We start from the raw sequence: 21,624 nt of genomic DNA on the forward strand, positions 1-21,624 counted from the left end.
AACGTAAAAAAAAGTTTACGATGATTAAGTGTCAGATATTTCTCGAAGATATTTTGGTTACTTGTTTCCATAGACCTCGCATACTTTCTGACCGTTTATTGTGTCCGACTCTATTGTAAACTGAAATGTAAGTATGTTTGCACACCTTGTGTGACCATAAACGTTTGGCGTCATAAGGTTACCATTAGCAGCCGGAGAATCAATACTTTTGCAACATTTCAACACGATGACAGGGGGAGCTACAACATGGTTTTTATCTGCAAAGCGGCATATATTAAAATAAACTCAAATTTAAACGAATGAACCGATCAAATATGAACTTTGGCAGGAACACGATTGGAACTAATAGGGATAATTGGATAGTGAAGTAATGTCGGTTTAATCTGCAAATGTGAGCTCATCTACTTTTCTTCATGAGTAATCTGTCATATTGCAACATTGAAAAATATCAAGATCCCATTCTCCCAAATCAGTTTCAATCGTGTTCAGGCATTCTTAGAATGTAATATTTCGATTCATGTTGATTGTCTGAGGTAGAATGCTCCCCGGGGATAGATGTTCGGACTCTCAAACTTTTACAATATTCACTTGGCCTACCACTTGTGGGGGTCAATTTGAAGCTTATGGAATACAAGGCACTTAGTTTTGTGGAAATCTGGACCTTTGTTTTACCTTTTAGAATTTCAAATATCAGTAAAAAATGCCTAATTGGCTTCTTCGGTACCCAAATTTGCACGGCAAGAGAGTGGTTGAAAGAGAATGCTTAAAGTTTGCTTGAGTGGGGTTTAAGTAAAATTTTAAGTCTTTCATCTTCTAGGCGCAACTACCGTAACGCGGAGATAAACAACGAGTACTTGAAATAAGTTTCAAGAGGACGATCAACAGCGACTGACTTCAGAAGTTCTAGTCGAAAGATTTAGTCATTGAGCAGTGTGGTAACTGTCACTTGGTAAAATAAATTCAAACTGAAGGAAACTAATGACAAGGGAAAAAATCGCCATATGCATTTTGGTGATGTCCAGTATGTTTTCAATGTTACTCTATACTATATTGAACGAAGGTGAGCGATATTGAATACTAACCCGTCAACTTTTACTAAATTAAGAAACTTAATGCAATTAGACTCTGTAAACATTTCCAAGTTATTGATGTAGAATGTATTTCATTCTTTTAATTCTTTACTTTAAAATCACGTGACTGTTTGTTAGCACACTTTCAAATCTTGCGATGTATTCTGTATATGTGTGTCACCCCCAGAACAGGCAGAAGGTGCACATTTCCTATAAAAAGACCAGCATGAAAGTCTTAACAACAGGTTTGCTACTGTTTTTACTCCACCATGACTGCAGCAAGTTTACGTCGAGTGCTTGGCTGTCTGCTCTTTCTGCTGTTCTTCTGTAGTGTTAACGGTTTACTGCCTCGATCCCAAATTACCCTCCAGAATAATGGATATTCTGGTATTTTGATCGCCATCAATGAAGGCATACGAGAAAACGTGACAATTCTGAATAATTTGCAGGTGAGAATACCTCGTTCTGTCATGTAGCATGAGAGAGAGAGAGAGAGAGAGAGAGAGAGAGAGAGAGAGAGAGAGAGAGAGAGAGAGAGAGAGAGAGAGAGAGAGAGAGAGAGGGTACTGGGAGAGAGGGGAGGGAGAGACAGAGACATACATGGACATAGAGAGTGAGAATTGTGCAACTGCTGCGTAAAAAGCTTTCGGTGACCGATATGGATACGGCAAAGAGAGCAGTGCTAGTTTTGAGTTTGGAGCGGGAGATAAAATCCTGCGAAAACTGTTGACCATTATTTTGATATTGTTTTTACATTTGAAAATACAGTGAAATCAGAATAAGGCCTGAATCTTGGAGCATGCTAAAACATGTCACTGAATATAATTGTTTTATCTTGAGGTAGTACGCGTCTCGAATTTAAAGTTTTAAACTTTGCTCAAACTTTCCGTAATATGCAAACTTTAAGTCATTCCCTTTCATAGTCAAGAATACAAATAAAATGCTACCGAGAAAATAAAATCAACAAAATACTTAACACTAACCGATATTTGACATTTAAAACGGCCGCTGTTCCCATTGTTGAGTGACTTTGCGATTTCAATAATTGTAAAGCAAGATGGTGAAAAAGTTCAGTTGGAAATGACTGTAAAAATGATCGCACACAAGTAGCAGTTAGCAGGGCGTTGTAAATATTTGAAAGTCGCAATATGTTTATACCCGAGCCGCATTCTCCCTTTAACAAACCTTCAACTTACCCTTCCGACTTAACGCAACGAATCGTGTTGTGACAACACAAGGTGAAGTTTTTTTCCCGATTTATTGTTGCAATATTCTCATTTATCAGAACAACGTCTGTACATAAAGGTCATAAACGATGAAAGTTATCCATTATGTTGACCACTGGATACTGTAAAAAATGATGATGGAAGTTCGTCATGTTAAAAAAAGTCTGCAAAGCCGTGAAAGATGATAATGAAATGTTGACAGTTACACTATGAAGGCGTTCTGTTCTTATAAAGTAAGATTTCGGTTCATAGTAATATTGACGATGGTTTTGTAAATATCCAGAAGGGATTGCCCTATATGCCACGTATACAGACAATAGTCTGGTCCTTCCACTCCGATGTACAGCCACGCACATAAATTTATGTTCTTCTCAATAAGTTACCCTATAGGGCTGTACAGGTATTTCTACGAATTCAAATTCATGAAAGTTCATTTGATTTGTTCAAGAAAATAACCGAGTTATGAATCTTCTAAGTGATTTACTTTAGTGCAAAGTGAATAGAGATGATTCAACGTTTACTGGTTGTATGTAGGCATTCTGCTCAAAAATTCACTGTCTGTCAAAATTGAGTGTATAAAGTTGGGATTTGGCAATTTTCACTATTGTTTCTTTCTTTCTTTAACGTTAAAGTTAACTACCTTAATTTGCGGGTTTTTTTTATTTTAAAAATGTTTCGGTTATCCCGACATAGTAGTAAAAACAAAGTTTAAGATTTTCTCGGGCTGGAAGTTGAGGGATAGGTTTAAGACTTCTATTTACAATTTCCAACCACCTTGCACTGTTTGCGTCTCTTAATTGTACTTCACAGGAAATGTTCACGGATGCTTCCTCACTCCTGTACCAGGCGACAAAGCAACGTGCCTACTTCAAAGACATCACCATTCTAATTCCCAAAACCTGGAGTGACAGCTACACAAACGTCCTTGCCACCACAGAAATCTTCGACACGGCTAACGTCATCGTTGACGCACAAAACGATTACTGGCAAGATAACCCGTACAGTAATCAGTTTGGTCCGTGTGGCAAAGGAGCCGAGTTCACTCACTTAACAGAAAGATTCATATTAGATAAAGATTGGACACAGTATACGTATGGTGATCCCGGTAAATAATGAAACATTTCACAATTATCTTTAGTATTTGACAACTGCAGATCGTATATAAATAAAACAATTGTGTGAGGGAGTCAAAACACCAAGGATACACCATACTTTGTACTAGATTTCTTCGTCTAGAGTGCAAAAGTTTGTTCATTGTATATATTAATTTGAATTTAATTAACAGATAAGTAACAAATCTTCTCCCTCCGATGATCGCTTAGCCCCGTGTTCTCACTCTCTGAAGCTTTATTTATCTGCTTGTCTTCTCAAAGACAATTTTTGATGTTACTCATTCACATTTCATTAGGCCCATAGAAAATCTTCTCAGACCTGATTTTATTTCCCAGTCATAGCATCGACAAATACTTCATTTCATGACGGAACAACAGATTAGTGTATTAATCTTTGGATATTGTATTTGCAGCAAGAGTCATTGTCCACGAATGGGGTCATCTTCGTTGGGGATTATTCGACGAATACGCCACAACGGATACTGGTCATTTTTATCTGAACGAGAAGAGGCACGTTGAAATCACGCGATGTTCAGATCGTGTCACAGGAACGGAGTATGACGTGAAGACGGGAGACCGATGCAACTTAAAACCTAGATCTGGCCAACTGCCGGACAAGTATTGCAGATTCTATCCCGACTTGGATAATAAACAGAAGGCGACGGGTTCATTCATGTTCGCAAGTTTCTTGGATACGGTAAGTGAAAAAAGTACTACAATTAGAGAAAGAATGTGAAAATGCTTCCGATAAACCTTGCTGGTAAAAGTTTGTTAGGGCTCGGACCAAAAACCAAACTCACGAAATATGATGAAGTTAAAGTTGCATGTACTGGTACCAAGCTGTTTCGTTAAGGGGTTTTAAACTATGCACTTTGTAGATTTCTCTTACACTGATACCTACATTAAGTTTATTTGAGTATCATGAACGTTAAGGGTAAAATTGAAAGAAAAAACTAAGAGACATTTGACGACAGCGACTCACCCTGAAAAGGTAACATAACTATGCACGTTTCGCGCCATATAACGAGCAGAAAACACCAACCATAAAATATTCGCTTTATCTTTACTGCTAACTTGCTGACACATCTAGTTCATGAAACACTCTACAAAGTCGCTAGAAACTCAAATGAAATACTTATTCAGTGTATTTGTAATGCAGTAAAACCAATCTGGCTAGATCACTTGAAAGTCCGGCATTGTATAATTATGTATACGACACAGAGACTAAGACATTCAATCACCGTAGCAACATGGCTATTGCTCAATGCATTGTTGCCAGTTTACTGCATATTTGGCAAACAGAAAAATTATTATATGTATTTTCGTTTTATTAATTTCTGGCTCAAAGCAAACACATATGGCACACATAATGTATGTATTGGTATATGACACTAGGAGTTTATTTGCCATGACATTAGTCATCACAGCTTGTCATACATCAGACGTATCCTTGACAACTAACACCTGCATATCTCCTTGGGTGATAGCCATCACACACAGGCATAAAGTATGTTCGTTGCTATCTATGTGTCATGCTTTGACCATCTGTTTTGAATGTTCGTCAAATTTTCGATACAAAATTTGATTGCTTGTGATGAACGTAATTGTAACATGTTCAAATATTTGAGTGAACTGCAGTCTTTGGCGAACTATGTGTTTACACAGATGTGTAGCTTCCAATTATTTTATTTCACTTTTAAGGTGACTGAATTTTGTCACAGCGACAAAAGTGGTGATAAGAAGTCCCTTCACAACGCCATGGCACCAAACGATCAAAACATACAGTGTTCTTACAAGAGTTCCTGGGATGTGATGCTAGAATCAGAAGACTTTGCAAGTAACTCGAATCCACCGCGCCCCGGAGCAGACACAACTCCAACTTTTCATGTCGTAAAAGCAGCTCCGTTACGAATCGTTTTGGTTTTGGATGTCTCTGGTAGTATGAGCACTGTAAGAATTACCACTTAAAAATGAATAGTGTAACTTGCAATTGGCAGACACTTTACCAAGATTAGGGTTCCACAATTGGGGTTCGATTCGAGTGAAGTGTTGTAAGGTCCGTCAATTATTCAGTCTTTCAGGGCTGCCGTATAAGTTGAGCATCATGTTAGCTGTAACGGCATTATAGGCGTAGGGACCTAAGGAGGACACGAAGAGAAAGGTTTAGCAACAAGTTTTTGTTTTTATACCAGTGTGTGGAAGAGATATAAACGAAAGTTGTGCTTGTTGGTGAAGATGGTAGCAATGTACGTATGTGTCCAGTACTTCGAACTCATCAGTAGGCATATCAGCGGCCTTCCTTGGCAATGATTCAAATCTCACATTTTTGTTTCTTCACTATCTTCGTGTTTTTCAGAATAACCGTATCGGTATCTTGAACCAAGTAGCGACAAGGTATATAAAAGCAACTGTGCCCGACAACAACTTTGTTGGTATTGTTGAGTTTTCCAGTTCAGCTACAATAACGTCACCGCTTGTTGAATTGCAAACAGCAACAGACCGAGATAACCTTGCGAACCTTCTGCCAACTGCCACAGGGGGCGGTACTTGCATTGGGTGTGGACTAAATACTGCGGTTGATGTAAGGAAATATTTCTTGATAGCTAAACCTAAAAGGACACGGACTGAACAGGTCCATAGTATAGCAAAGAATCTCACAAAATGAACATGGCGCTCATTATTATAGCATATTTTTCGTTTGTTATTCTTCTGTAGATTTTTTCTGAAGAATGGCTGATGATGATGATGATGAGCCAAAGTCTACATTATGTTATATCAACTTTTGACTAAAAGTGATGTTGATGACTGAATATTAGATTTTATTTAGCAATGACAAAAAATCATTTTCGTAGATATCTATTTATATTATCAGTCTTCAATAACCCTTTCTGAATGACGAGAACCACGAGAATAGCAGCAGTAAAGTTTCATATCCATGGCAACACGTAACGATTGTTATGAACCACATCAGACAAATGCATGTCTGGGCACATAGTCTTTGATTCATGGTCCTCTATGTTTGTGTCTGACGACAGGTTTTAGAAAATGGCGGTAAAGACGCCAGAGGTGGCATTCTACTTCTGATCACCGATGGACAAGAGAACGTTGACCCTAGGATAGATGACGTCACACCTGGTCTAATAAGTAAAGGAGTGTTCGTTGACACTATTGCATTCAGTAAAAATGCTGATATCAAACTGCTAGATCTTTCCACAAATACCAATGGCTTGTCTTTCGTATACCTCGAAGACGGCAACTCTACCGGTCTCGGCGATGCTTTAAGTACGACAATAACGTCACGGCTTGGCAGCAGCACAGACGTCCCTATTGAAGTATGTCATTGAAATTAAAATGAGCACTTTGAAATTAAATATTGTAGAATATAGGGACCAATTTGTGCAAAACAAGTAAACTACCACGTTATTTGATAAAGAAATCATATTAATACACTACTAGAAGAGATTTAAGAAAACAGTTTAATTCATTCAAAATCATTCACTGCATTACATATGCATTTAACATCTTACATTGTAGATATTGACAGGGGAGATTAGTACATTAGATTTCAAATATCAGTAATTTTGCAGTTTAATCCTCGAACGTCAATAAAGAAAAGGAGTCCCTAATCTTCTCCCACAATTTATGAGAAAGTTCCCGCGGTGGAAGGACACATTCTGGAATGATATCGATGTTGATAGAAGGGTACCAGGAGATGGTATAATTGTACTAGATCCATAAACCAAAATCGGCAATATGTGGCATAATCGAGCAAAGAGAGAAAGAATCACAACACTTAACGATTGGCCGAATTAATGCAACTGTTTAGATAATTTCATTTTTTCAGAAGTTGAAGCTATGTATTGACGCTAGTCTTTGTTGTCTCTCTTTGAGTTTAGTTGGAGAGTATCTCAGTGCCAATAACACCAGGTAGTACATATCACGGATCTACTTTTATAGACGCCACTATCGGTAAGAATACCAAATTCTTCTTTTTGTGGGCGACTTCACAAATTTCCGTCATCGTTCGTAGACCCAACGGAGGTGTCATTGACGACTCGTCACCTGAATACCGACTCGATGTTCCAAGGAAATCAGTTTACGTGGAAATATCTGGCATCGCGGAGGTATGTACCCATTTACTCTGCCTATAAGGCACATTTATACTGAATATCTAAGGAAAGCTCCACGGAAAAACAATTTCGCAACAGTAAAATATCAGTGACAAGTTGATAACCTAAACATCTCCATATTATCAAACTACACTCATTGATACACTTTCATTGTGTCATTTGCTAGTCACTGCTTATTAGAGACTTAAATGACTTCCTCTACCTGCGTGTTTTGTTGCAAAAAATTTACTTTTTTGCAGCCAGGTGAATGGTTCTATGAAATAAATGGTCCGTCACAGTCGGTAGAAGTATCCATACAATCAGGGGCAAGGGACGGTACTTTGCCAATACGAGTATCGACGTCTGTAAGCGACACACTGGTCACAGACATACCGCCATCAATCTCGATATACACTCAAGTTAGACGTGGATACACGCCAATCCTAGGGGCTGACGTCACGGCCACAGTGGAAAGACCGGCATCTTATCCGCCAGTCGATGTAAAACTGCTGGATAACGGAGCTGGTATGTCATCATTCGCTTCATCTCAACGATTGTCTTTAGACTTTAGATTTAACATTCATTATAATTGAGGATAGTTGTCAAATATTAATTTCTTATTTTCATAGATTAAAAACGAGAAAACAAAAAGAAATAGCCTACAGGTAGTATTCTTGAACAATCTAACGCTCTGCCTTTTGGACTGTATGAAAGTTTTGTTCATGACTTCTTCAGGGCTGACTACTATACACCCATCAATGATATCAATGAATTTATCCTTTCATATTTATTCCATAATAATAGGTGCCGATATTAAAAAAGATGATGGGGTCTACTCCGGCATGTTTTTGGATTTTGTCAATGCCACGTGTCCGGACTGTCGTTACAATATCAAAGTGACGGCAAAAGGTGGAGGCGGTATCACTGGAGTTTCTGTCACCAACGCAAACAGTGGAGTGCTTCCATTGAGACCACGTGAGTTTATCAAGTCAACCCTCATTGTGATGAGTTCAATTTAGAGGAAGTTTATTGATAGATCTTGTAAATAATAACGTCTATTAGTTCAGTATTCTGTTGCCTGCGACGAAAATTTATTTCGGAGACAACAAAAATCATGACTGAATAGGTGGGAACTGGGACAATAGAAAATAAATATCAAACAATACCACAATAAAATATCAGCGTGTCATTTCAAAGGTAAAAGATTCCTTCCTGTTAAACTTATAAATTAGTAGCCCTCTGTTCAATGGTCATTCGAAAGATTGGAGGAAAATCTCAAAAATAAAATTGTCGATACACCAGGTATGTTTACACCATGACAGCTGTAGCAACTCAAACGTAGATTAACCAGTGGTAGTAGAATTACTGGTCAAAGACTGCCGAAAATAGCATTACCTAAAAAATTGAAATAATGTTCATTTTAAATTGACAAACCTAACTGACTGTTTCTGCAACTGATCAATATACAAAGTAATCATTTAAAGCTGACAAGCTTGCTGTTCCTCATCCCGAAACAATCCAGTAACCTTGACTACATCGAAAAAGTGATATTTGCATAAGACCAAACAAAGCGTGGAGTCAGTTGATTGAGTAAAGCTTTTTTCTGCGAAAAAAATCCTCAAAGATCCTGGTGGTTGCCGAAACGATTAATAAAATAAAGGGTGCGTAAACGAGAGATTATAAACAGAATGTTGCTGCAAATAAAGTCTCGAAGCTCTAATGCCTTGAGAATGTCATAAGTAGCGTATGTACTACGGATAATTAATTAAACCGTATTGTCACCCATGCAAGCTGACTCACTGCCCAAAGTATTCTTTGTCACAAACGGTGGCTTTCTTTTCCCTCCGAAACTCCAACAGTACAAGTAGGAGCAAACCTTGAAGACGCAGCTGGATCATTCTCGTATTTGAGAGCTCTACAAGCTAGAGATATCAACAACTGTCTTATGCTTACGCACACGCAAGAAACTAACTTGTTTAGGGACTCGCAATAAACAAACCTTTGATTCAGTCCGTGAGAAATTACGCCAAGCCTTTCTGATCCCATAATAATTCATATACCATATGCAAAAACACGTGTTTATACCCTTTCAATTTACAATTTGTATCCTAAGTTAACCTTTACTAAAATTATTGTCTACCGATGATTACAATACACAATCACCATTCTGTGTAATCCGTAAGCTTAGTTCCGGCAACTCTGAGAAGGAATTACTCTGGGTAAGCAAGATGATACTCAACATGTGCATAACACATGTTACACATTCTAAAATGTAATAGCGATACCAAAATATGTCATCGATCTCATTATTTGATAATGTGCCATATGTGGTTTTGACAGGATGGTGATTACTTTATCATTCTTTACATAGTTTCAGGTTGTAAGATCGGTATGATGTCAACAGAATCATAAATGAAAATGTTTCATAAATCAGATTTAAGAAACTTTACATGTTATAAATGTTTTGCTGTACTGAGATTTTGTTTCGGGTTGACTTCATGAAATAGAGAGTTAAAATATTTGTACTTTGATCGACAACAAAATGACAGAGTAAACATTTCTTCCAGAACATACGTTACCACCTTTGAGAATGGATAAATGTTCCTACATGTGTCTGCATACTAATACGTGCAGTTTTTGTTTTTTGATCAGTTCCGTGGGCCGAAAAAAAGGTTTTCGTTTCATCACAAGACTGATAAGCGGACATAGTCTGCTATAATCAGTCAAATAAGTAACCCGTGGAATGAACATACCCTTCATCATTACATCTAGTGTTGCGTACGTACGTATGCTCTTTGGGTAGCAAGTATGGGGGCTCATTATGAATCTCATGAAATTCAAAAATTTAATTTCCCCTACAGTTAACTCAGGAATGGCGGCCATTTTGCATTACAAGTGTCAGTAAATATTGGTTAATTTGTTTTCTCTAATACCAAATTTTGTACAATGACCCCTGGTTTGTATTGTTGATTTCGAAAATCCCCTAGTTTCTTTAAGTTTTAGCAAAGGTAGTGTCTTTAAGTCTTTTAAGGCGAGTACAGCCTGTAGTCCAAGATGAGTTCGAATTAAGAGTGCTAACTGATTTTCAATTTGCACAGCTGCACCGGTCGAAGATTCAAACCGTACCGTCACACCGATTGATGATTTCAACCGAGTAGGATCTGGTGGCGTCATACAGGTACCCGTGGGTGTTCCACCCGGTGACAATTTCCCGCCATCGCGTATCATCGACCTAAGAGTCGTTGACACATCGTACGAAGATAAAACTATTACTTTATCCTGGACAGCTCCGGGCAATGACCTTGCCCATGGCACAGGTAACAGAAATGCTTAAAATCAAGGCTGTCAAATGAAGATATACAGAAATGGATAAAGAGTTATACTGTGCATGCAATTCCTATTTTTATCAGAGTGTGGGGGTCTTTCGGGCCCAACACATACGAAGTTCACATAATGACCTTGATCCATCATTATCCATAGCTTTCCTCGGTCGTGAATTTGTTTAACAACAAAATCTTGGAAACATATTACTTATTTACATAAATCAGAGTAGTCGTCGCAATCCACAGGACAATGCCCTCTATACTTTAAACAAGGCAATGTTTTCTATTTTTTAGTTCACGCATTTATTGATCATGCAGTAAAGCAGGCGTAAAACTCATTCACAAGAATCATGTCGGGACAGAGTCTTGCTTCATTACTTTCTATGTAATGTGAAGATATAATAATACTGTCGAAAAATAATATTCATGGGTAATTTATCTACTGATTCGCATCTTACTATTAGGCGATGGAATATCTACACACAATACTGAGGAAATATATCCACACGTCACCTTTCACATTTATTCTGGATACAAAACTATGTAAATTTCAGTGTATGATTACACACAGAGTCTGAGTCATGCTTCATGAAACCACCCACCTATAGAGTCTCAATGACTGTATATTTGAACCAATAGTGTTTATATTATTTTAGAGGATGGGTGCACATGTGTAACTTTGCAGGTTGGCCTAGCCTCCTGGAGATAAATGGTCTTAAAGGTAGGCACCCTTCATAGCATTTGGCATTAGGGGACCCACTAGGCCTGTGCTAAATGATAACGCGAATAAAGGGTATCCCTCAGAATAAGATTGGTAATGAGGTTGCAAGACGGTGATCGGCATATAAGGATTTTTCACTCTTTCTCTTTGGTTTCTGATAATAACGGTTTAATATGTTGATATTACAGCTGACGAATACGATCTACGTTATAGCATGGACTTCACTTCATTCGCTCTGAATTTCTCTCTCGGCGAAAAACTGACAAATGACAACGTTACGGCTGGGGATCTACAGTCTCCAAAACCATTTGGATCTCAGGAAACCATGACCATAAGGACACCAGAAACAGATCAGAACGCGACCTTTTTCTTCGCCGTAAGAGCTCGAGACGCCAGTGGAAACGAAGGAACGCCGTCGAACGTCATATCATCCGCGATAGTGTTGAAAAGCACTACTGTGACGACCCCTGAAACTGTAAGCTCGCACCCAACTACGAATGAAGGTCGACGGATCACCGCATCACCCGAAGAGCAACAACAACCCTTATCCATACCGTTTATCATCGGATGTTCTCTGGGTGCAGCTGCTGGTGCCGGCATCGTCGTTGCTGTCATCGCTGCAATCTTCTATAAATGCGCTGGATCCAAGGCAGCTACAAAAGTCAAAGAAATCGAAAGCGGTCAACTTCCAATGACGGATGCGCTCCCACCGGAGGGGAAATACATGGTTCCACGTCATCATAGAGTTACGCCTTTACCAGAAGTCGTCCCTACATACTAGGAACGCCGATTCCTTCAACGGACAGAGCCACGGATTTCGATAAACGTATCATTAACTATAGTTGTGTTTTAGATAAAGCTGCTAGACCATTTTAATGAACATATAACTCCATGGAGAGGGTTGTAAACAGTAGTCATGTCAGTTTCTAAATCAGTTTGATTTGAGTTTATGTCAGTTTCTAAATGAAGTATGTAAATTAGTTGTATTGATCTGTTTTACTTATCTGCATAAATTCTTTAAACTTAAGTTTGTTTACAAATCAGCTATATTGATGATACTATGGTCATGGCGAAACTGAATCAACTTTGTATAGTTAAAACGTATTGTTTTGAAGGAAATTATATCAATATTTCTAAACGCCAAAGAAAACATATTAAATAGATGGGAAATACAAAATTGAAAATAAACGCTGCATTTACAGGTATATATCAATTTATGACAGGAGACAAGAAGTCATTGAAATCACTAGTCAGGGATTGCTCTTGATAAAATGGATTGACGAGTAAAGTCTGCGACCAGATCAGTCTCTGTGACCGTGTTTCTGAAGTTGGACCTTAGCTACCGTTTTCAGTCTCTGTTTTGCAAGCATCATACATGTCATATCTCGTTACGCTGGTTTTAGGTGTTAAAATTTGTTTTGTAATATTTTGTAAATGGGTTTATATTTCAGCTGTTAATAACGTATTTAGAGTGTGCCCTATATACTATCTTCACTTTGACATGTTCCAACTATCTGTAGACTAGGAACGATAATAAATCATGAAGATTTTAAAATGGCTCCTTTTTCTCTTTTTATAAGTCTGAGAGTTACAAGTTTGAAAGACGGTAAAACGTACCTAATACATGTATTTTATGAATGTATGTTTATGTGAGTGTATGTATGTGTGTGTGTGTGAGAGAGAGAGAAGGAGGTATCGCAGAGATAGCGTCATAATGCACAGGCTAGTGTTGACAAGGTGTTTTTCTCTGACTTATGTTTGTTCAAGGTGACAACTTAGTGACATTATTCTTCAAATTCAACTTGATGAGTGATTACTTCTCCAATAAAAGACTTGCTCACAATGACAACAGTAAATAAATGGAAATTAGGCCTATGTGATTTATGGCGAAAAATGGGCAGACAATCGTCTTCTGATGAGAGGGGCTGTGTAGAATGTAACATGACTTCTTGCGGAGCAAATACGATATGAATACTGTCAATGAACTCGGTGACGACTCTTGGTCGTATTAATGACATATTGCATGTTATGTACAACTATCAAGATTTATCTTCCCTCTCCACATAATCGGACACCAAATTATACAATAGTACAATTGTACAAGAAGTATGTGCGAATGTACCGTTCATTCTTGTAAGTCAAAATTAATTCAATTCATCATGTCAGTGCCAGTACGTGTACATCAATGAGTCATACAGAAGTTTTTTATCGACTTGAATATGCCAGTGAACACCGCACACGTTACATGGTACCAATAAACAATCAGTGTGACCTTCGTTTGTTCCAAATGACAACTTAGTGATAAATATAAATATAAAACTTGCTGACGAGTTTAAAAACACCGAAATTTACATGACATGAGCTTAAAAGTTGGTAGAGAAACCATGTCCTGTTGGAAATAGGCTGACATTTTGCATGTTGATGTAAATGTGACTTGAATCGATAACTGCTCAGGTAACTGAAATACGGTGAAACGTTCTGAAAAGCCGAAAGTATAGAGTGTCTTCATCTTGATAAACGCCAAGTGGTAGAGGAAACACTTGCATAATTTGATGTTAAAATATCCTCGTGATTCGAAAAAAGAAACCCGACAACATCAATAGGCCTAACCAACTGGCTGAACCTGAGTTCAGTTATTCTGATAATAGCAAATTTACCGATGAAATTGAGAATTTCGGAGATATAGAGATTGTGGTGATGCTACATAATTTGAAATAATTTCTGACTATTGAAAACTAACTTTGATTTTCATCATCTCCAAATAGCTGTTTCTGTGATTCCCTGAACTTCTCGAAAAATTTGCCATTCAGAAAATTTGCCATATGCAGAAAATCTTCTAATCCTCCACTTGGAAGATCGAGCTTGGTCCCCTTATGGTATGTGCGAAGTTTAGTCGGCCTTGTCTAGCGCCCCCATATTTGAATAATCAAAATCGGTCGTTCTACTAAGGCTCACTTTACACGTACGTCATGTGAAGGGGACCTTTCTTTCATGTGTTTTGATGGAAACACAATCGACGTATGCCACAAACGTTCACACCGACTATTGTTCTTGAAGTCTCCAACTAAAACCATTGACTGAAGGACATCAGACGTCGGAGTGCTGTACAAAAGTGACGACATGGAAGTCCCACGGGTGGAGACTAAAATAAACGTCAAATTTTGAGCAAGACCATTATCGAAAAGTTAGTTTATATGATGACATGCTGCACCGATAAAACGCTGTTTCCAGGTATTCATATGTAAGGTGGGAAAACAATAGTATTCAGGTGAATTTTGTCGGGATTTTTTTCATGGTAGCCAAATAACAAGGCTATGGATGAGTGTTGGCACATTGTAAAACCGGATACGAATTGGTCGAAAAATCGTGTGCAACTATCACTGTCTGCTTAATCACGGATTTGATTGCTCGATTATGGAATATGCGATAGCTGTGTTGTCGGCATGAAACTGATGAAAAGTAGTCGAAGAGAAAATCAGAGCGTAAAGGACAGAAAACCCGTCGGGAAACCACCACTACAGCTATGGACCTATGGCTAGTGACATGGTGTATTTAAATGACTTAGATGGCTGAGCTACTGAATAAACTGCACCTTTCTTGTTTAAATCATCTAGTGTTATCTATTTGTAATCGCAACTGCCATCTTTTTCTGGACGATATGACATCTATGGACGTTGGATAAAGTCCTGCAATTTTATATCCGGGATTTACGTAACCCCTCTGTTACAAAACAGACACCCGTCATTCGCATGTGAAACACGAGATCGTGAAGGACACGTAAGATTCTCGGGTTAGTTGGCTTTTTGTTCCTTGTGCGGTACGCCGGTGTTTTTCCCTCCGCAATCCTCGGCAAGGTGTCAATTCTCAAGGGACACAGATACAGAATTAAAATGGCCGGAACTTTCGATAACAGCACGCTCTGTGCCACAACAGAGATCACCTGGCACTCAATTCATTTATTAAATGTGATTGATTAATATTAAACCCTACACATTTTAGCAAACGCATGCCTGAACACTATGTCCATTTAGACTCCCCCTCCCCCATATTCGCTGTGTAGAGTATTTGAGATTTCAAGAAAAAATTCGAATCAGTTGATTGCACACAACTCTCCTCTATGAGTTGGTGCTGCCCATTTTGGTAATTGTCCGAACAATTATATGTGATATCGCTCTGACTGAACACAGTCGCTTGTTTTCTAAAATTCCACTCTGCGTGTACGCACCCCATAGACGTGTGTATACATGCCTGAGAAGAAAAAGCATATATACACACGTCTACGAATATGTTAGAAAACAGGCGACTGTGGACTGAACATGTGATCGGTAGCATCCAGAATATTCACGATTCCAAATCCTGACACGCAAAGCGAGAAGTATGAGAGGTGAGTGTACAGTAACTTTGTGAAAATCATGTTTATAATCAAGTTTACTTTTTATGGATAGAGAGTAAGTTTTCCTGTCAGTTTTGTACGCTTCATCGGTTGCACGACGCTGGAATACAGTGCTGCAAATAGTAAAAACGATGTAATCTCACAGAAAGTGTCGCGTGGGGCGCACTATCACATGGGACATTCAAGTGGAACTACAAGCGACACCAATTCCTTGAAACACATGAAATAACACAAGATTTTATCCAACGTCGCCTTCAGGGCCAGTACATAATATCGAAGAGGTTGATATGACAAAGTCTGCATTTCAAGTTTCAGCGATTAGTCAAGTTTACTTCCTTCAAGCAAAAACTCACGTGATATGTGGTCACAGCCCCATTTCTCCCTCTGTACTATTTCAAGTTTATGATTAGTAGTTTGGCAAAGCTGCAAAACTTTGTTGCCCCTGGGCCACACGATGACTGCTTTGCCATGGGACCGTGTGATGGCTGCTTTCGTGATGGTAGTTTAGCCAGCCAATTTTTGCAGCTAGCGAGTATGAGCAAAAATTTTGAGGGCGTACTTTCTGGTCCAAGTTCAACGAACATAAATGACATAAACGGATTCGTTACGAACGTTCCGTTTGCTTTGAAAGAGAACAATGTATGTGTGATCGAACAATTATTGATTATCTTTGCTTTTATTAGTCTTTGATATGAAATTGAAAAGTATATACCATCCTTAGCAGCCTTACATATCGATCAAAACGCAGTGTAATTCTGTTCGTCGTAGTTTGTACTCATTGCATTTGTCGACCTTGGTTTATGCGAAGTATTGTCAACGCACCTGCTGAATGTAGCCGGCACCGTTAAAAGCTAGAGTCAGGTACACTTCTTTAGGGACCCGTCATTATTTACGGTATGGGGGTCGGAGGAATGTGAGGGGGGGGGGGTTCACTCAAAAAATGGAAAACTTCAAGGGTGGCGCAATCTGATTAAAATCAGATGTCGAATACGACGACGTCTGTACTTGGCCGGTGCTCTCTTGCTGTCGCCTCTCACTACAGGCGATAGCAAGAGAACACCGCCCAAGTACAGACGTCGTCGTACTCTACATCTGATTTTAGTAGGGGGGGGGGTTGCGGTGCTCAAAATGTGGAGAGAAAGAAGGGGGTTACTCAATTTTGGTGTGAAATAAATTGAAACCCCTCTCAGATTGCACCATTGTACACATCAATTTCTCAAAATTTTCGATGCGAGAGGGGGGAGACCCCCTCTGGGTGCATGGTGTTCTCCCCTTGGGGTGTTCTTTATTAGTGGAAAACAAATTGAAAACACCAGACTGCACCATTGCACACATCAATTCTCAAAATTTTCACAGGATCTAGGATAAAACTAAACTGTTGTGAATTCATTCTTTATTATCAGAATTAATTGCCTTTTGACACTTAACCATGCGTATTCAGGCTTTTCGTTAGAAGTTAGCAGCTGGAGAAATGACACAAGAAGGTCACAGGTTTTCCATTCCTGCATATTCTTGGTCTTCAATCTCTGGCAAAGCGATAAATGTACTGTCATTGTTTGGTTTTGAATATTTTGACTCAAACGCTGATCATGTAAAACTGAAATGAAAATATCGGTGTTCAATGTCATTTTCAAACAATTTTACTGAGTGCAAAATAAATTGAAACACCTCTCAAGACGTGTGTACATATGCCTGAGAAGAAGAAAGTCAGGAAACAGGACCGCTATAAAAACCATGCCATGTCATCTTCCGTGTTCGATTTTACTGTGAAAATTAACAAGTTCATCTATCATGTAATCGTCGATTGTTGCCTATCATTCGCAAAATTCATATAGCGATTCTGTTTCCTGACTTGGTTTTTCTCAGGCATATGTCTATAGGGCGCATAGGCGCAGAGCGGAATAGAACACCGGTATAAACTGTGGATGATTCAGTAATGTCGTGTTTGAGGGCCGCTGAAATGTAAACCGTGGGCATGGTTGGGTGGAACGAACGCATAGTGTTTGAAGTGTAAACCTTACACAAAATACAGACGGGCGTCTGCGTGTAATATGCCCGTAGCAACGATTTAGGAGCTTTTGTTTACCTATAAACCATCAATGTGAGAGGCATGTTGATCACTCTTCAGACTATTAGGACATGATGGGTGTCCTCGGTTTTACGAGGTGATTTGGAAATTGGAAAATCATAGATGAGTTCCTGTGTGTATGGGGGTGGGGTGGAAGGACAGGTACATACATACATACATACATACATACATACATACATACATACATACATATATATATATATATATATATATATATATATATATATATATATATATATATACATACATACATACATACATACATACGATCAGAAAGACTGAAGACAAGACAGACAGGCAGGTGAGCTATAAAGACGTAATAAAAAGACGGACAGAGACAAACGCGGACGTGAAAATAGACATATATTCAAAGGAAAACGAAGAGATAAATGAGATTGGATATTATCGAGTAAAATAGACTTTCGTTTTTATTTCTCAGTCTCACGTTTCCAACGAGTATGAAGATTTCCTAATATGGAAGAACAAAACGCAAATACAAACTGAAATACGATGAAATTCACACAGAGGCGGTGCAAATGAAACACTTGGAATCATACCGGTTATGTGCAGCATGGCACCACAACTTCACATATTCACACATAATTTAGACCACCCAACCATTAATTGTTTAGAATTTAAAAACGTACAATCATTGAGTTTCTACGTTCAACTACTCATTCGTATGGAGTGATAGCTTGGCAACCGCATGCTTGAGGTGTAAACTTCGAAATGGGACGGATTGTTTATACCGTAACAGGGAAAAACCCAAAAAACAACAAATGCAGCGTATATGCGTAGGATAAGGTTCAATGTCATGGTCAAATTTGTGTTACGTGCCATACACTGTTACACTTTTCGTTACGAAGTGTAAAAGTTTGCATAAGTTAATCGAGTTCATTCTGAGTTTACCCTGCATATTAAGTATTATACCTATATAATATAGTCCAGTGATTTCGTTTCTTTCTTATGAAAACGAAAAACAGAACAATTAATCGAAAATTATATGCATGAAGTTATGCACCATATATTGGTATTGCACCAGAAAAATCTGGATCATTTCCTACGGTCACGGGGTCAATAATGCTGATATGGCACAGGTTACTTCAAAACACTGTGCTGAACACACTGGATATCACCGTGACAATGAAAAAAGTTTCATCAAAGAAATCATGAAATATACACTATTTGGATCTCGGCGTAATCTCTGCATGTATCGACCCAAAACTGAAGTAACTGAAATACAGAGTTTATTCGCTGTTTAAAGGTAAGAGCGGGAAAGAAACGGGTTGGCAGTCACACAATGTCATATTGTTTATCATTAGGAATATGCTCGTCATGTTTTACATAGCCTATACTCTGTTCATCAGTGGTAGCTAGTATATTTTGCTATAATACTAATTTTACAATACCGACGGTTTTGCGGTGTGGAAAAGCCATGGACGTAAAAAAGCATTACAGTCGTTTCAGTATTAAAAAACAAATATGTACAAACGTCGTCCCGTGTAAATTTCAAGAAATTCGTAGAAAATCACAAAAGTATTGTCTACAGGATTCCATTGGTCCGGTAAAAGGAGTCCTTAACAATGCGGTTTCGACCGAACTGTGGTGCTTTCATTTCTGTCACAACATCTCCGAGTCTCCAGCCGTACTCCCAGCTGTTTGTAATCGGGAACTCGTATTTAACCTCGGGCTTTTTCAGTTTCCTCTGTTGCAAATATGCGTATCTGCCTTCTCCGAGCTTGCTGAAACCTGCCGGGAGACACAAGAATGAAATGCTGTGCGTGAGCTGTGCAAACGATACGCCACTGTAATCGAGTTTGCGTTGAGATTTCTGGTCAAATTAATTAAATCCGACGAACACAATACTCGCTATGGACAGGATCAAAATATTGCCTCGTTATGAACATATAAAAGACCCGCTGGCGTGATTTATAAACACCAGTTTTCGCATCGAGCAAAACAACAGTGGTAACTGAAAACTGCGCGAACAAGAATCCAATCAACTAAACACAGATTAAATGTTGGTTACCGCATGCAACGCAATACTGTGTTAAATGGGCGCCGCGGCGTCAGGTGTCAAATACACAACCAGTAAAATGCTCCAACATACGCCCCACCACTTTATCTGTCAGCGTATCTAGAAATATAGACTGTTTGATAGAGTCACTATAGAGATTTCAATGGCAGGTTGATTGGCTTTAACGACCCTTGCACGACCTCACCGACTCACCTTTGTAAAGTAGCGCTTTGGTCCCCGACGAGGCTGGTCTCATTTCTACCAACAGAGCGTTCGGATCTTTCGACGCCAGGGCAGCGAAACTGGCCTTCGCTTCGGCTTCTTTCTTGGCCTTATCTTCCTTTTTTGATCTCTCGATCTGCGGTAGTTTCAAAGTCATGACAGGTTTAGGCACCATGTCCGGTCGCTTTTTCCGCCGTATGTCGTCTCTAGATTCTTTGGCGAACTCCTTGCTGTATTTTTCATGCCAGGCGAGTCGAACGTAGGCCTCCTTCTCGATGGATTCCTTCCAGAAATTCTGACGCTGTGTGTCCATTAATTCCCGAACCATCTTGGACGGATTTGACAGGGGCACCAGGGAAGAAGAACGGTTGGGCTACCTTGAGGTTATTCCGATATTTTGATGAACAGGTCCTACAGTACTTCAGTTTGTTACGACTTGACTTCGCTCGCTTTGTATTCATACGGCTTCAATCGTTGCTATGGATGTGGCACCTGCTGAGTCATTACATTATTCGATGGGGAGGATTGGTTACACGAATAGCCAAGAACATTCAATAATTTTGTGATGAAAACACTCTTATGTATAATTATTCTTTTGGACACATACTTATAATTCAAGAATTCCCGTTTATGTCCATTAACTATCAGGAAGTGAGTTACACGTCAAATGTAAAACCACTACAACCCCAATGAAAAATAGAATCTACTATGCAAATAAGAATGGACGCAGAATACGCGTTACGTTGATACCATTGTCATCGGCAATGCCCCTGGCACAGAAAGTAATAAGTAGCGATTATCACAGGATCCATTCGATACTTTCATGAATATGAAAATGGCCTGTCGCACACATTCGCGTTTTAAAAACATGTAAAATGCTTCTCTATTCTTCCATAAAACGGCACCGACGGAGGTCTTGCGAACTCTACCGCTCACACATCAGGGAAGAAATTAGCGCGCGATCGATCGCGAACACCTGTCCACGACCTTTGACCTACACGTCAATTCAATGTCTCACTATCTACGGCACGGGGCCATGGGTATTGGTATGGGGTGCACGTACCGGGTGCACGTACGGGTGAGAACGGTGCCAAAATTATCTAAATCTCTCTATTTGAAGCTTGTCATTATTATTATGCCATTATTTGCTTATTCGGTCGTTTTTATACCCCATTTGGTCATTATTTTGCTCACATTAAGTTATTTGGTTCGACAACTTGATATAATCCTGTCGTTTAATTTAACCATTTAGTATTAAAGCTCCATAAACTGTATCTTTTGGCTATTTTTTTCAGAACTTTTGTTTTGTGGTTTCCCTACACTTTCTGCATTGAATCCATAA

At 38.9% G+C, this 21,624-nt stretch overlaps 2 protein-coding genes across 2 annotated transcripts; one reads left to right on the plus strand and one right to left on the minus strand.

The window, feature by feature from the left end:
• The first annotated feature begins 1,296 nt into the window (after positions 1–1,296).
• Positions 1,297–13,116, plus strand: LOC139135944 (calcium-activated chloride channel regulator 4A-like). The gene is made up of 11 exons (XM_070703729.1): positions 1,297–1,519; positions 3,107–3,401; positions 3,822–4,105; positions 5,110–5,358; positions 5,765–5,989; positions 6,444–6,740; positions 7,305–7,532; positions 7,778–8,042; positions 8,322–8,492; positions 10,616–10,834; positions 11,750–13,116. The coding sequence occupies exons 1-11, from the start codon at positions 1,340–1,342 to the stop codon at positions 12,340–12,342; spliced, it is 3,006 nt and encodes a 1,001-aa protein (XP_070559830.1). The 5' UTR covers positions 1,297–1,339; the 3' UTR covers positions 12,343–13,116.
• A 5,329-nt stretch (positions 13,117–18,445) lies between these two features.
• Positions 18,446–20,762, minus strand: LOC139135945 (protein SPMIP1-like). The gene is made up of 2 exons (XM_070703730.1): positions 20,274–20,762; positions 18,446–19,792 (listed from the first exon to the last, which is right to left on the minus strand). The coding sequence occupies exons 1-2, from the start codon at positions 20,608–20,610 to the stop codon at positions 19,587–19,589; spliced, it is 543 nt and encodes a 180-aa protein (XP_070559831.1). The 5' UTR covers positions 20,611–20,762; the 3' UTR covers positions 18,446–19,586.
• Between the last annotated feature and the right edge of the window lie 862 nt (positions 20,763–21,624).

This window comes from Ptychodera flava, chromosome 6 (genome assembly GCF_041260155.1).
Source record: "Ptychodera flava strain L36383 chromosome 6, AS_Pfla_20210202, whole genome shotgun sequence".
In the NCBI taxonomy this organism is placed as follows: Eukaryota; Metazoa; Hemichordata; class Enteropneusta; family Ptychoderidae; genus Ptychodera; species Ptychodera flava.